At 43.0% G+C, this 15429-nt stretch overlaps 2 protein-coding genes across 2 annotated transcripts in view; one reads left to right on the top strand and one right to left on the bottom strand.

Annotated features, from left to right (window-relative positions):
• Positions 1 to 15429, bottom strand: part of LOC149462509 (uncharacterized) — a 117835-nt gene that overhangs the window by 31466 nt on the left and 70940 nt on the right. The gene's annotated exons all lie outside the window — the stretch shown is intronic.
• LOC149462511 (uncharacterized) overlaps positions 1 to 15429 on the top strand; it is a 49000-nt gene that overhangs the window by 6046 nt on the left and 27525 nt on the right. Inside the window, 1 exon segment of the mRNA XM_089676809.1 lies at positions 13601 to 14125. Within this exon segment, the coding sequence (XP_089532935.1) occupies positions 13601 to 14125 (525 nt within the window).

Raw genomic sequence — 15429 nt, 5'->3', positions numbered from 1 at the left:
TCTTTCACATACCTTCTTGATTTTTGGAGCTGTTTTTCACAAAATATCTGTATGCGTTGATTGTGGATCAAAGCATTTTAAATGCACAACAATTTATCGCTGCCAACCCAAATTCAAACTTTGCCAGACCATTCGCATGGAAACTCATTACGGTTTTCAAATTTACATTTTTTGGGGGCCTAACCCTCAACATGGGTATTACTAAAAGAAATGAATTGCGGTTGTATTGGTCCGCAGACCCGATTCATCATATGCCGTGTTCTCTGCTGCCATGGCCAGGCATAGATATGAGAGTATAATGTGTTTTATGCATTTCAGCGACAATACACTCTGTCATTCACAAAATTCAGCCCCTCACAAATCACCTTAACTAAAAATTTGCAGATGTCTATACTCCCTGTCAGGAATGGACTCAGCACTGGTGGTGGGACTCACCTGCCGTGTGGGCTGCAGTACCAGGGCTGACCAGCGGGTGCTCTCAGCAGTCAGAAGCTCACTCCTGCAATCAGCCAACACCTGGGGCTCATTGCAGAAGGTGTATTTAAGGAATGGCCAGACCTGCAGTCAGTGCCTTGGTGTATGTTTCCCATGAGCCCCTGTACCTGCATCCTGTCTGCTTCCTTCTTGATTCCTGATTCTGCTTTGATCCTGACTCTGAGTGAACTCCGCCTGTCCTGACCTTGGCTATTTCTGACCACTCTTCCGCTCTCTCCTGGTACCCTGTTTGCCCGTTTGCTACTGACCCGGCCTGCCCGACTACGTTGATTTGTATATATGGTTATCTGTTGGAGTTTGGGTTGTTTGCACTGTGTTATGTTTACCTTGCACTGTGTTTGTGTTGTTTAGTCTTAATAAATTGTCTTATTTACACTATACCTGAAGCCTGCGTTTCCCTGTGTCAGTCCACACACCTCTGGTCATACCTGGAGCCTTGACACTCCCCAGCAAAACATCTGTGTTGATGAGTCCTTCATTAAGTTTTCTGGCCGCCTTGCATTCAAACAATTTCTCCCTGCAAGCGTGCCAGATATGGGGTCAAGATGTAGAAGACCTGTGAGAAGACAACAGGCTATACTTATAAGTTTCGGATTTACAAGGGAAAAGATAGTCACGTGGAGCCCCCTGGATGCCCAGACTACATGGGGAGTAGTGGCAAGATAGTTTGGGACTTGGTGTCATCATTTCTCCATATGGGGTACCACTTATACGTGGACAATGTTTATTCAAGCGTGCCACTATTTATACATTTGTACAATCTTGGAACTGGCGCATGTGGCATCGTGTGACCAAATGTGTGCCCACCATTAGAAGTGGGTGGATGCAGGGTGGTATATTATAATGGTGGGCATACCACACACTTTTTCTGGCAGAGATTTCTTCTCATTTTTTCATTCAGTCCACAGGCTGCATACAAAAAAAAAGAACATACAGTCAGGTCCATAAATATTGGGACATCAACACAATTCTAACTTTTTTGGTTCTATAACCACCACAGTGGATTTGAAATGAAACGAATAAGATGTGCTTTAACTGCAGACTGTCAGCTTTAATTTGAGGGTATTTACATTCAAATCAGGTGAACGGTGTAGGAATTACAACAGTTTGCATATGTGCCTCCCACTTGTTAAGGGCTCAAAAGTAATGGGACAGAATAATAATCATAAATCAAACTTTCACTTTTTAATACTTGGTTACAAATCCTTTGCAGTCAATTACAGCCTGAAGTCTGGAACACATAGACATCACCAGACGCTTGGTTTCATCCCTGGTGATGCTCTGCCAGGCCTCTACTGCAACTGTCTTCAGTTCCTGCTTGTTCTTGGGACATTTACCCTTCAGTTTTGTCATCAGCAAGTGAAATGCCCAATCGGATTCAGGTCAGGTGATTGACTTAGCCATTGCAGAACATTCCACTTCTTTCCCTTAAAAAACTCTTTGGTTGCTTTTGCAGTATGCTTTGGGTCATTGTCCATCTGCACTGTGAAGCGGCGTCCAATGCGTTCTGAAGCATTTGGCTGAATATGAGCAGATAATATTCCCGAAACACTTCAGAATTCATCCGGCTGCTTCTGTCAGCAGTCACATCATCAATAAATACAAGAGAACCAGTTCCATTGGCAGCCATACATGCCCACGCCATGACACTACCACCACCATGATCACTGATGAGGTGGTATGCTGAGGATCATGAGCAGTTCCTTCTCCATCCTCTTCTCTTCCCATCACTCTGGTACAAGTTGATCTTGGTCTCATCTGTCCATAGGATGTTGTTCCAGAACTGTGAAGGCTTTTTTACATGTCGTTTGGCAAACTCTAATCTGGCCTTCCTGTTTTTGAGGCTCACCAATGGTTTCCATCTTGTGGTGAACCCTCTGTATTCACTCTGGTGAAGTCTTCTCTTGATTGTTGACTTTGACACACATACACCTACCTCCTGGAGAGTGTTCTTGATCTGGCCAACTGTTGTGAAGGGTGTTTTCTTCACCAGGGAAAGAATTCTTCGGTCATCCACCACAGTTGTTTTCCGTGGTCTTCCGGGTCTTTTGGTGTTGCTGAGCTCACCGGTGCGTTCCTTCTTTTTAAGAGTGTTCCAAACAGTTGTTTTGGCCACGCCTAATGTTTTTGCTATCTCTCCGATGGGTTTGTTTTGTTTTTTCAGCCTAATGATGGCTTCACTGATAGTGACAGCTCTTTGGATCTCATCTTGAGAGTTGACAGCAACAGATTCCAAATGCAAATAGCACACTTGAAATGAACTCTGGACCTTTTTATCTGCTCATTGTAATTGGGATAATGAGGGAATAACACACACCGGCCATGGAACAGCTGAGAAGCCAATTGTCCCATTACTTTTGGTCCCTAAACAAGTGGGAGGCACATATGCAAACTGTTGTAATTCCTACACCGTTCACCTGATTTGGATGTAAATAACCTCAAATTAAAGCTGACAGTCTGCAGTTAAAGCACATCTTGTTTGTTTCATTTCAAATCCATTGTGGTGGTGTATAGAGCCAAAAATGTTAGAATTGTGTCCATGTCCCAATATTTATGGACCTGACTGTAGTATATATACCCAACAAGGACCAGCGACATACTGGTACATCACTGGACTTTGAATGGTTATACCAGGATGATGCCTACAGCTGCAGGCATCATCCTGGTATTGTTTTTTTCAGCCGGCGATCGCCTTTCATGTAAAAGCAATCCTAGTAGATAATTAGCTGCAGGATTGCTTTTGCAAGCAGCGGGAGATGATGCCCCCTCCCCCACTGCCTTCCAAGGTTTTCTCGGGCAGTCCCATGCCATCAGGGAAACCTGAGAATGTAGACGGTATTTCTAACAGCTGACTACGGAACTGATTGGAGACCAGAATGGTGCCAATCACCTCTATAGTCTAAGAATTCGGAAGCTACGAGCATTTCATCACTTCAGTTTCGCAGGATATAAAAAGCGCCATTTGTAAATTGGGAAAGCATCTGATCACTGATCTTGGTTTGATTAGATAATGTAAGGGCAGAGGAGAGATCCAGAGTCTGATAGACCCCAGATTTCTCAAAAAAGAATATATGACAATGCCCATTGAAGTTATCGGGGATGTTTGCATTCCCTGATATAGCATTAAAAGTGATAAAATACAAAAAAAAATTAAAGGGACAGTGTAAAAATAATTAAAAAAATCTAAATAATTAAAAAACAAAATTGCCCCTCCCATGCGCGCACAACTGTGTGCACAAGCCTTGACCCTGTGCCGGTATGTAAACAGCGGTTGCACCATGCATGTGAGGTATTGCCTTGAACGTCAGATGAAGGGCAGTAATTCTAACACTAGACCTCCTCTGTAAATCTAAAATGGTACATTTTAAAGGCTTTAAAGCGTTGCCTATGGATATTAAAAATGTTTGCAGTTTGTCGTCATTGAACGGGACATGTGCAGTTTTAAAGCATGTCATGTTTGGTATCTATTTACTCGGCATACCATTATCTTTTAGATTTTACCAAAAATTTGGCCAATATATTGTATTTTTGTGCATTAAAAGTTAAAAAAGTTAATTTTTTTTTAAATTTGCTTTTGAAAAATCGCTGCACGAGTACTATGTGCCATAAAAAATTGTAGTACCCACCATTTTATTAACTATTGTGTTTGCTTTAAAAAAATATATAATGTTTGGGGGTTTAAATTAATTTCCTAGCAAAAAATACTGATTTTTTTTCATGTGAACAAAAAGTGTCAGAAAAGGCTTGGTCTTCAGGTAGTTAGAAGAGTGAATGATGTGTGGCATAAACTTCTAATGCTGGGCATAAAACGCCCCCACCTCCCCAAAATGACCCCTTTTTGGAAAGTAGACACCCCAAACTATTTGCTGAGAGGCATGTTGAATCAATAGAAGAATTTATTTTTTTACCACAAGTTTTTGGAAAATGACAAAAAAAAAAAATTTTTTTTATACAAAATTGTCACTTAAATGATTTATTGCTCACACATGTCATGGATATATGTGGAATTACACCCCAACATACATTCTACTACTTCTCCCTAGTTTGGGGGTACCACATGTGAGAGACGCTTTGGCAGTCTAGCCAAGTACAGGACCCCAAAATCCAATAATCACCTTCAAGCTTTTAAAGGGCTTTATTTCCTCATTACACTTCCTGACTACCTATCACAGTTTCGGAGGCCCTGGAATGCCAGGATAGCACCTAACCCCCCCAAATGACCCCTTTTTGGAAAGTAGACGCCCCAAGGAATTTGATAAGAAGCATGGTGAGTATTTTGCAGATCTCATTTGTTGCCACAAGTTTTTGGAAAATGAAGAAAAAAAACAAAAACATATTTTTTCTATTCTTTTTTTATATTTCAAAACCTTGTGAGAAAAAATGAGATATGCAAAATACTCACCATGCCTCTTTTTAATTTCCTTGGGGTGTCTACTTCCAGAAAGGGGTCATTTGGGGGGATGGTGCTATCCTGGCATGTCAGGGCCTCCGAAACTGTGATAGGTAGTGAGGAAGTGTAATGAGGAAGTTACGCACCTTCAGGCTTTCAAAGTGGTCATTGGATTTCAGGCTCCTGCATGTGGCTAGGCTCCCAAAAAGTCTCACACATGTGGTACCCCCATACTCGGTAAAAGCAGCAGAATGTATTTTGGGGTGTAATTCCACATATACCCATGGCTTGTGCGAGAAATATATCATTTAAATGACAACTTTGTGTAAAAAAAAAAAAGGTTTTTGTCATTTTCCAGAAACTTGTGGAAAATAAATCTTCCATGGACTCAATATGCCTCTAAGCAGATAGCTTAGGGTGTCTACTTTCCAAAAAGGGGTCATTTGGGGGTGTTTGTACTCCTCTGGTATTTTAGCACCTCAGGAAATATGATGGGCAGTCAGAAAGTAAAAGCTGTGTAAATTCCATTATCTATCCCATAGTTTGTAGACATTATAACTATCACACAAAGCAATCAATATACACTTATTGGGATTTTTTTAACCAAAAACCTGTAGCAGAATACATTTTGGCCTAAATTTATGATGAAATTTTAGTTTTTTTGGATATTTTTTATGACCGAAATGAGAAAATATATATATATATTTTTAATTTTTCTTCAAAATTTTCTGGTTATAGCGCCAAAAATAAAAACTGCACAGGTGATCAAATACCACCAAAAGAAAGCTATATTTGTGTGAAAAAAAGGACATAAATTTAATTTATGTACCATATTGCATGACCGCGCAATTGTCCGTTAAACTAGTGCAGTGATGTAAAGCAAAAAATGGTGTAAATTCCATTATCTCTCCCATAGTTTGTAGACGCTATAACTATCACACAAAGCAATCAATATACACTTATTGGGAATTTTTTTACCAAAAACATGGAGCAGAATACATTTTGGCCCAAATTTATAACTAACTTTGAGTTTGCTATATATTTTTTATAGCTGAAAGTAAAAAATATTGTTTTTCTTCAAAATTTTTGGTCTTTATATGTTTATAGCGTGAAAAATAAAAAGTGCACAGGTGATCAAATACCTCCGAAAGAAAGCTCTATTTGTGTGAAAAAAGGACGTAAATTTAGTTTGGGTGCAGCATTGCATGACCGCACAATTATCAGTTGAATTAGTGCAGTGCTGAGTTTTAAAAAGAGGCGTGGTCATTAAGGGGTGGAAATCCTCAGGAGGGCGAGCAGCTAGACTCCATCCTGGTATTCTGCTGCAGAGACTGGAAGGTGACGGACTGATTGGGGGACCTTGTTGTCTACCAGTAGAGTGTGAATGACTTGTATTCCCAGATAATAATATATAATATAATCCCACGTTTACACACTATATATATATATATTTATATCTGGTGGTATATCATTGTTGGGAATTATAATGATTTCTATGGTATGTTTCCCCTGACATATATGACACCTCAGCTTCCATTCTTCCCTTGGTATATATATATATATTTATATCTGGTGGTATATCATTGTTGATGACTATATAGTATATTGTTGGGAATTATAATGATTTCTATGGTATGTTTCCCCTGACATATATGACACCTCAGCTTCCATTCTTCCCTTGGTATATATATATATATTTATATCTGGTGGTATATCATTGTTGATGACTATATAGTATATTGTTGGGAATTATAATGATTTATATGGTATGTTCCCCTGACATATATGAGACCTCAGCTTCCATTCTTCCCTTGGTATATATATATATTTATATCTGGTGGTATATCATTGTTGATGACTATATAGTATATTGTTGGGAATTATAATGATTTCTATGGTATGTTTCCCCTGACATATATGACACCTCAGCTTCCATTCTTCCCTTGGTATATATATATATTTATATCTGGTGGTATATCATTGTTGATGACTATATAGTATATTGTTGGGAATTATAATGATTTATATGGTATGTTCCCCTGACATATATGACACCTCAGCTTCCATTCTTCCCTTGGTATATATATATATATTTATATCTGGTGGTATATCATTGTTGATGACTATATAGTATATTGTTGGGAATTATAATGATTTATATGGTATGTTTCCCTGACATATATGAGACCTCAGCTTCCATTCTTCCCTTGGTATATATATATATATTTATATCTGGTGGTATATCATTGTTAGTGACTATATAGTATATTGTTGGGAATTATAATGATTTCTATGGTATGTTTCCCCTGACATATATGACACCTCAGCTTCCATTCTTCCCTTGGTATATATATATATTTATATCTGGTGGTATATCATTGTTGATGACTATATAGTATATTGTTGGGAATTATAATGATTTATATGGTATGTTCCCCCTGACATATATGACACCTCAGCTTCCATTCTTCCCTTGGTATATGCCTGGATTTAGGACACTCAATTGTTGTCCCTTTTCTTATATCGCCTTGTTTTGATCCAACAACTGATCACTACTTACTGACCTATCCGGACCCCACTACTATCTAATATTTACTGTGTATTAGCTGACACTTGTATATGTCACTCCAGCTTGTATCCTTCAATATACCTAAGGAAAAATGGCGTCCACTTAGCCGTGCGTGCGCACTAAGTTACGTCTTCTCAAAGATGGCGCATGTATAATGCGCATGCACAGTCGTCTATATAAACTGACGGCGCGCGGGTTGGCGTTATTGGTGTTCCTCTCAGATGACCTGCGGGTGCACAAAACGCGTAAGCAGGAGCCAATAACGCCATGATGTCACACCGCTGGAGCAACGTGGAGCTCCGGTGGCCATCTTTAACTCTGGATGGTTAGTCCATGCGGTTTTGCTAACTCACCCTATGTGTTTTTATCTGGATACCTATTATTATCTCAATAAATATTCATACTACTACACTATGGGATGTGTTTGCCTTGACTCCCCCGGGGAGTATTGATTTACAGACATCCACTGCCCAGTTCCCAGAGAGGGAGCCTCTATTACACCCAGTGAGCTGCACCCATCCATCCCTTAAGGGGAACTCTGGAAATCCCGGATTCATCATCTTAAAGTCCCAGGACCCATCCCCCATAAGAGGGAGTTTACTCTATTCCTGCCCTGAGATGACCATTAGATGACAGCAGGATTTATTACAAAACGCACATTATTTTACGCGTTCCGGTGAGTGCGCATTTCTTCCATACTGATTGCACAGCACCGTTTCCAGGACTGTACAGGATATATGAGCACTTAGTCACTTTATGAACTTTTATATGTCTGGTGTTATTTATATCACATGACTTTATTTTTCAGAATCAATTTGTGAATATTTATGTCACTTTTATGTACCTTTTTGACCTTTTACAATAATTTTAGTGCTGCACACTATTATTTACATTGCTGATTGTAAGGTGTTACTTGGTTACCTTGTGCATAGCGGCTGATATCCATTTTTGTGCGCTCACATATACCTACCATACATACTGTATCCCCAGATGGTGGGGACTGGACCTCCTGAATGAAGGATAGGGAAACCTGAAGATTGTCCTGGGCAGGAAGGGGGTAAAAGTACCCGGAATTGAAGGGGTTAAAGGGCAAATATGACAAGAAAACATTCAAAATGCTGAACACAGCACAAGGCCGGGATCACACCATGAGACATTTCTCAGGGCTGCAGTTCCTCTGAGCTCCACAAGGTGGTGATCTCGCTTATACCCAGACAGGAAGTCTCTATGGAAATGATGTCAGCTACAGAAAGGAAGTGATGTCAGGTACAGACAGGAAATTATGTCAGGTACAGATAGAACGTTCCATGTGGCACAAAGAAGAGGAGACATTGGGGGAAGTGGCAGCAGAGGAGGTAATAATGTTATTTCCTATTTACACCCAGTAACCCCCCGTCATGTCCATCCTCTTCCTCCATAGTCCATCTTCTTCCTCCATCATCATGTCTGTCCTCTTCCTCTATAGTCACGTCCGTCCTCTTCCTCTATAGTCATGTTCATCCTCTTCCTCCATAGTCACGTCCGTCCTCTTCCTCCATAGTCACGTCCGTCCTCTTCCTCCATTGTCACGTCCGTCCTCTTCCTCCATGGCCACGTCCATCCTCTTCCTCCATGGCCACGTCCGTCCTCTTCCTCCATGGCCACGTCCGTCCTCTTCCTCCATGGCCACGTCCGTCCTCTTCCTCCATGGCCACGTCCGTCCTCTTCCTCCATAGTCATGTCCGTCCTCTTCCTCCATAGTCATGTCTGTCCTCTTCCTCCATAGTCACTGTGACGTCTTTTATCTCCAGCAGATGATGATACACACATAAATAGTGTGGGAACCCAGATGAACCCCTTCAGGGGCAGAACATTCCCCCACTTCCGGGGCCGGAACATTCCCCTCATTGTGGAGATAAATTCTAGTAATATGGTCCTCTAAACAAACAGCACTGACAATAAATAGACAAGACAAGGACCATCCTGACCATACATGGCCTACAAAGGGCAATGATGACACTACACAGGCAGCCAATGGGCAATCATTACACTATGCAGCCAACACAATGATGGAGTGCCGGGGTCAGGAGTATGGAGCATAGAGCCCCTTACATTGCTGCTCAGGAGGAAGAAAACATTCCCCAGCCGGCCATGAAGAATATGTTCCATCATTGGTGTCAGAGGGAGGGAAATACTGAGGGGTCTGAGGGAAGTAGAGGAGCTGAGAAGCTGTGAGAGTTTAGTAAAGCTGAAAGACTTTAGGGCCCCTGAAGGGGGAATCTGGGACTTTTTAGGGGGTAGTCAGGCTTCAAGGCTTTGGGGGAATAGGGGGCTGGAGGGCTCAGGGGACTCGGAAGGAGGGGAGGTCTCTGGGTCTGTGGTGGCCCTCCCCCACACCTGTACTTTTTTTTCCAACCTTACAGAACTGGCAATCTTAACCATCTTATTGTCTCACTGGTCATGTGACATGTTCTGGAATATCAAGTAACATAGAGAAGGACATTCCTTCACTCAGTGAGCACTTGTTCTTAGAGGAGTCCTGATTCAGCTGCAAACCAGTTCAGAAACAAAACAAACCCAACAGAGGAAAGGGGATTTCTGATCCGACAGGACAAGAGGGTTCCAGGTCCTTCAAGATGTAACAAACGCTAAACAGTCCAAACTAAATGTCTTCCCATGGGGGGAGTAGTCCTTACATGTCCAGCAACCCTCCTATTCCCCCCTCACATCCACATCCTATTATTGTGTGACCAATACCATCCAAATCATTCTTACTTTCATTTCCCAAAGTTATCCGTCTACAAGGAGACCTGTATAGATCACATGATGGCACCAATGAGGATGGAGGAGGACCGGAGTCACATGACTGAGAAGATACTAAACCTCACCCTGGAGATCATCTACCTGCTGACCGGAGAGGTGAGGAGGATTCTGGGAGGTCACATGACATCACTCTTATCTCTATTAATAATACACAGACCTGACCGGAGAGGTGAGGAGGATTCTGGGAGGTCACATGACTTCACTCTTATTTATTTTAAGTACTTATATAGTGCTGCCAATTTGTGCAGCACTTTACATATATATTGTACATTCACATCAGTCCCTAACCCTCAAGGGGTGTACAATCTAAGGTCCCTAACTCACATTCATACATACACATGCTAGGACCAATTTAGACAGGATCCAATTCACCTACCAGCATGTCTTTGGACTGTGGGAGGAAACTGGAGTACCCGGAGGAAACCCACGCAGGCACAGGGAGAACATGCAAACTCCAGGCAGGTGGTGCCGTGGCTGGGATTTGAACCAATGACCCGAGTACTGCCAGGCGGAGGTGCTAACCATTTAGCCACTGTGCTGCCCTTATCTCTATTAATAAAACACAGACCTGACCGGAGAGGTGAGGAGGATTCTGGGAGGTCACATGACATCACTCTTATCTCTATTAATAAAACACAGACCTGACCGGAGAGGTGAGGAGGATTCTGGGAGTCTAACATGATATTCCTATTGGTTCCTCAATACAGAGATTTCCTCTTCTGAAGTCAGGTGATCATATGACCATCACAGTGCCTCCATGTGACTCCCTAAACCCTGAGAGACACAACATGCAGAAGATTCTAGAAGTCACCAAGAAGATGATGGAGCTGCTGACAGGAGAGGTGAGCGGTGCCGGGAATTCTGGGACATTCTCCAGTAACAGACAAGGGATGTGTCTGGATGGTGACTGTATCATTGTGTGTGTCAGGTTCCTATAAGGTGTCAGGGTGTCACTGTCTATTTCTCCATGGAGGAGTGGGAGTATTTAGAAGGACACAAGGATCTCTACAAGGACGTCATGATGGACAATCAGCCGCCCCTCACATCACCGGGTAAGAGGAGACTTTATTGTAAAGGAGAGAGCAGTACGGAGGATCCACCTAGATCCCCCATCATCTGATAAACACATAGAAACAATGGATTCAGTCAGTGTGTGTGTTTCCTACAGATGGATCCAGTCATGGGAACCCACCAGAGAGATGTCCCCGTCCTCTGGATTCCCGGGATTCCACACAGGAAGGTCACACCATCCCTCACCATCATCAGGTAGATGAGGAACAATCACTGATAGTATCATTAGGATCTGTACATTATCTGCATTGTTACCATTGATGGCATTTTTATTATATATTCAGAGTGGAAACCTGAGAGATCCTAAAGTTGAGGTTAAAGAAGAGATAAAAGAGGATGAGGATGGGGGGATGGAGGAGTCGGAGCTTCTAAAAGAACACAAAGATCTGTACCAGGACACCATGGTGGAGTCATCCAGCTACAGGAACCCACCAGAGAGATGTCCCCGTCCTCTGTATTCCCGGGATTCCACACAGGAAGGTCACACCATCCCTCACTATTACAAGGTTGGTGGGATGGAGCATCTGATGGACTTGCAGAGACAATGTGTGGATTTTTATGTGACCTTACATTTTACAGATGATATTTTCTCTCATTTCCTTGATTTAGAGTGGAGATCCAATCGATATAGAATTTGAGGTGAAAGCAGAAGAAGAAGAGGCGTATGTGAGGGATGATCAGCAGTCTATGGAGGAGGATGGAATAACGGGGACATTTATAGAGGAGGACACTCCTACAGAGATCAGCACAGGTGGGTCATGAACACTAAATCCATTCCTCCACCCATACTGCTCACTGATTGGTCCAGAGTAGGGCGGGGACTGGGTGATATCAGCCTGTAATCCCCTGGTCACTTTCCTGAGCTGTGTTCCCCGTCCTGTATTCCTGGATTTCTCTCGGATAATCTTCCTTCTCTGTGCTGCAGACACAATTTATGTCTCTAGACTGGATTTATGGAGGTTCTGGGGTTCAGCTGGCAGCAAAATGTTGATGTTTACTATAGATGTTGCTCAACTTGGCATTTGGCGTATGAGACTTGGACATTTTTCCCCATGCCCGGGTCTAGTAAGATGTCTGATAGAACATTTCTCCCAGGGTTCCTTGCTCTGTGGTCTGCTGGCTGTGCCGGGTGGAGGGATATGTCTGTAGTGTCTCAGACCCAAGTCACTGAGTGCAGTCTCAGGAGATGGGAGGCAGCGGTGTGGGATCTCTGCAACTTGTCTGCAGTAAACATTTAATCTTTCACTGATTACTGAATGCCAATATTATGAGTCCTGACCCTTACACTGTATAATTTATATTTTACATTACATACTCCTGACCCCTGCACTATATACTCTATGTTGTACATTCCATAGTCCTTCTGCTCTCCCCCCACTACTATATATACACATAATATGGATTCTCTTTTGTTCCCCCCCATTTCCTCCCAGCTGGACATTTTATATCGGATGATGTGATTGGAGCACAGACTTTTACATGGTGATAATAATGTGATAACATCCTCCAACTTTGGACCCTTAAACAGAAAGTGATAATGAGGGAGGAGTCAATACCCCAATGATGGTGGTCTTCAGGATCAGTCCAGTCTTCATCTTGGTTGTTCTCCCCCCATCCTCACTCTCTGACCTCTGGTGGGGCTCAGCCCCGCTGTTCTTCATGACTAAATCATGGAGTAAATAAGGAAGTGCAGTACTTCTTGTGTTGGGAAGATGGCGATGAGTGATAGAGGGGGTGGGGACCCTCGTCCTATAATCCCCTCATCACTGTCCCTCCTATAAAAGACAGTTCTGGTTGTTTCCTCACTCTCTGACTAAGGTCCATGAATAAAGAAATGACCTGGTAGGAGATTAGAGGAGCCATTTCCTAGTTCCCTTGAGGGTGGAATTGTAAGCTCCTCAGAGACCAAGCTGCCTGATGTGGGCGGAGTCCTGGTTTGGGGGAACCAATCAGCTTCTGTCTAGTAATCCTCTTTGTCTTTGTATTTTAGTCCATGGCTGGGAGATGAGGAAAACCTCCGAGGATTGTCTCACTTTGTCTCCAGACTGGAAAGTAGAAGATGAGGACATCACACAGTATAGTCCAGGAAAAAACCCAGCTCCCTCCAATGTCCATCCGGCACCACCCAGTGTAGATGGACCATCGGATTCCTCGTATCCTGAGGAACCTCAGACTGTGCGGGACCGGGCCGGCCTTCCAACAGGGAAGAGCTTCTCCTGTCCTGAGTGCAGGAAATGTTTCAGTTCTAAATCCATTCTTAATGTGCATAAAAGATCTCACACAGGGAAAAAGCCATATTCATGTCCTGAGTGCGGGAAATGTTTTTCAGTTAAGTCCAGTCTTTACACACATCAGAGATCTCACACGGGGGAGAAGCCGTATTGCTGTCCTGAGTGCGGAAAATGTTTTTCACATATGTCCGATCTTTACAGACATCCGAGATCTCACAGGGGTGAGAAGCTGTATTCCTGTCCTGAGTGCGGGAAATTGTTTTCACAGACTTATGATTTTTACAAACATCAGAGGTATCACACGTGGGAGAAGACACTTTCCTGTCCTGAGTGCGGCAAATGTTTTTCAACGAAGTCCCATCTTTACAGACATCAGAGATCTCACACGGGGGAAAAGCCGTATTCCTGTCCTGAGTGTGGGAAATGTTTTTCACAGAAGTCCAATCTTAACACACATCAGAGATCTCACACAGGGGAAAAGCCGTATTCCTGTCCTGAGTGTGGGAAATGTTTTTCACAGAAGTCCCATCTTAACACACATCAGAGATCTCACACGGGGGAAAAGCCGTAGTCCTGTCCTGAGTGTGGGAAATGTTTTTCAGAGAAGTCCAATCTTCATAAACATGAGAGATCTCACACGGGCGAGAAGCCTGTGTCTGGCCCTGAGTGAGGGAAATGTTCCTCACTGAAGTTTTGTCTTCCTGTACATCAGGGGTCCCACACAACCCTGGAGGTTTATTAGTACCTTGAGTGCGGGAAATGTCTTCTAGATGAATGTTGCTGGACATCCCAGCTCTCATGTGGGGAAGAAGCACACCCTGATATACACCTCAGATATACTCCATGGCTGATCTTCATCATGGAAGGAACAGTTGATAAGGAGATCAGAGGCCCCCAAAGACATGGATGAAGTGTGGGACCGGGATGGCCATTGATGGCAGGAGAAGAAGAAAAATGGAGTCCTGACCTAGAGCACTGGGCTGACTTTTCATTGGTGTACAACCTATATGTTAGAGATGGTTTGCACCTAAATGGAAGGGGGTCTGCTGCGCTGGGGGAGGGGTTTATGGGAAGTCTGGAGGAATATATAAACTAGGATGGAGGGGGAGGGAGAATTCAATTATAACGGGGTAGACAGATCAGACAGGGGTCAGTACTTATTGGGGGTGGAATGGGGAAAGATGGGGGGAGGGCTATGGCAGATGATAAGAAGGTTCCCATGTTACAAACAACCAGTGGAATTGGTACCATTTGTATGAAAATAAAAAATACACAAAATCCGTATAAACAAGGTGTCGGTGAATGAACAAGGTGTCAGTGAATGAAAGTGTTTGTTCCCCAATGCCAGAAGTGTGCCCAGCACAATAGGTGGGTTGGAAGGTTTGGTACATGAAGAGAACTAGGATTGAATTGGTATTGCTGAATCTTGGCTTCATTCCTCACATGACTGGGCCATTCATATTCCTGGCTAGGTTCTCTTTCGGAGAGACGGGGGAAATAGGAAAGGGGGTGGAGTCTGTCTGGAATAGGAAAGGGGGTGGAGTCTGGAACAGAAAAGGGGGTGGAGTCTGTCTCTATGTGAGAAGTGATCTCAGAGCGAGTGTGAAAGAGGACCTAGTTGATGGAGAGTGTGATGAGGCTGAAGTATTAGGGGTGGAACTGCACATGGGGGGCGGTACTACAAAGGTCATCATTGGAGTTTGTTATAGGCCTTCCAGTGTTAATGAGGTGGAGACTCAGCTCCTCACACAGATGGAAAGAACTTCAAGGGCTGGGACAGTGATAATAATGGGGGATGGTAACTACCTGGAAAGTGACTGGAGTAATGGTACTGCAGAAACAGTTAAAGGGCAAAAATGTATAAACCTACT

This window comes from Staurois parvus, unplaced genomic scaffold, assembly GCF_062004578.1.
Source record: "Staurois parvus isolate SC_StPar_1 unplaced genomic scaffold, SC_StPar_1.0 ptg000174l, whole genome shotgun sequence".
Classification (NCBI taxonomy): domain Eukaryota; kingdom Metazoa; phylum Chordata; class Amphibia; order Anura; family Ranidae; genus Staurois; species Staurois parvus.
This window is presented reverse-complemented; position numbering and strand designations above follow the sequence as displayed.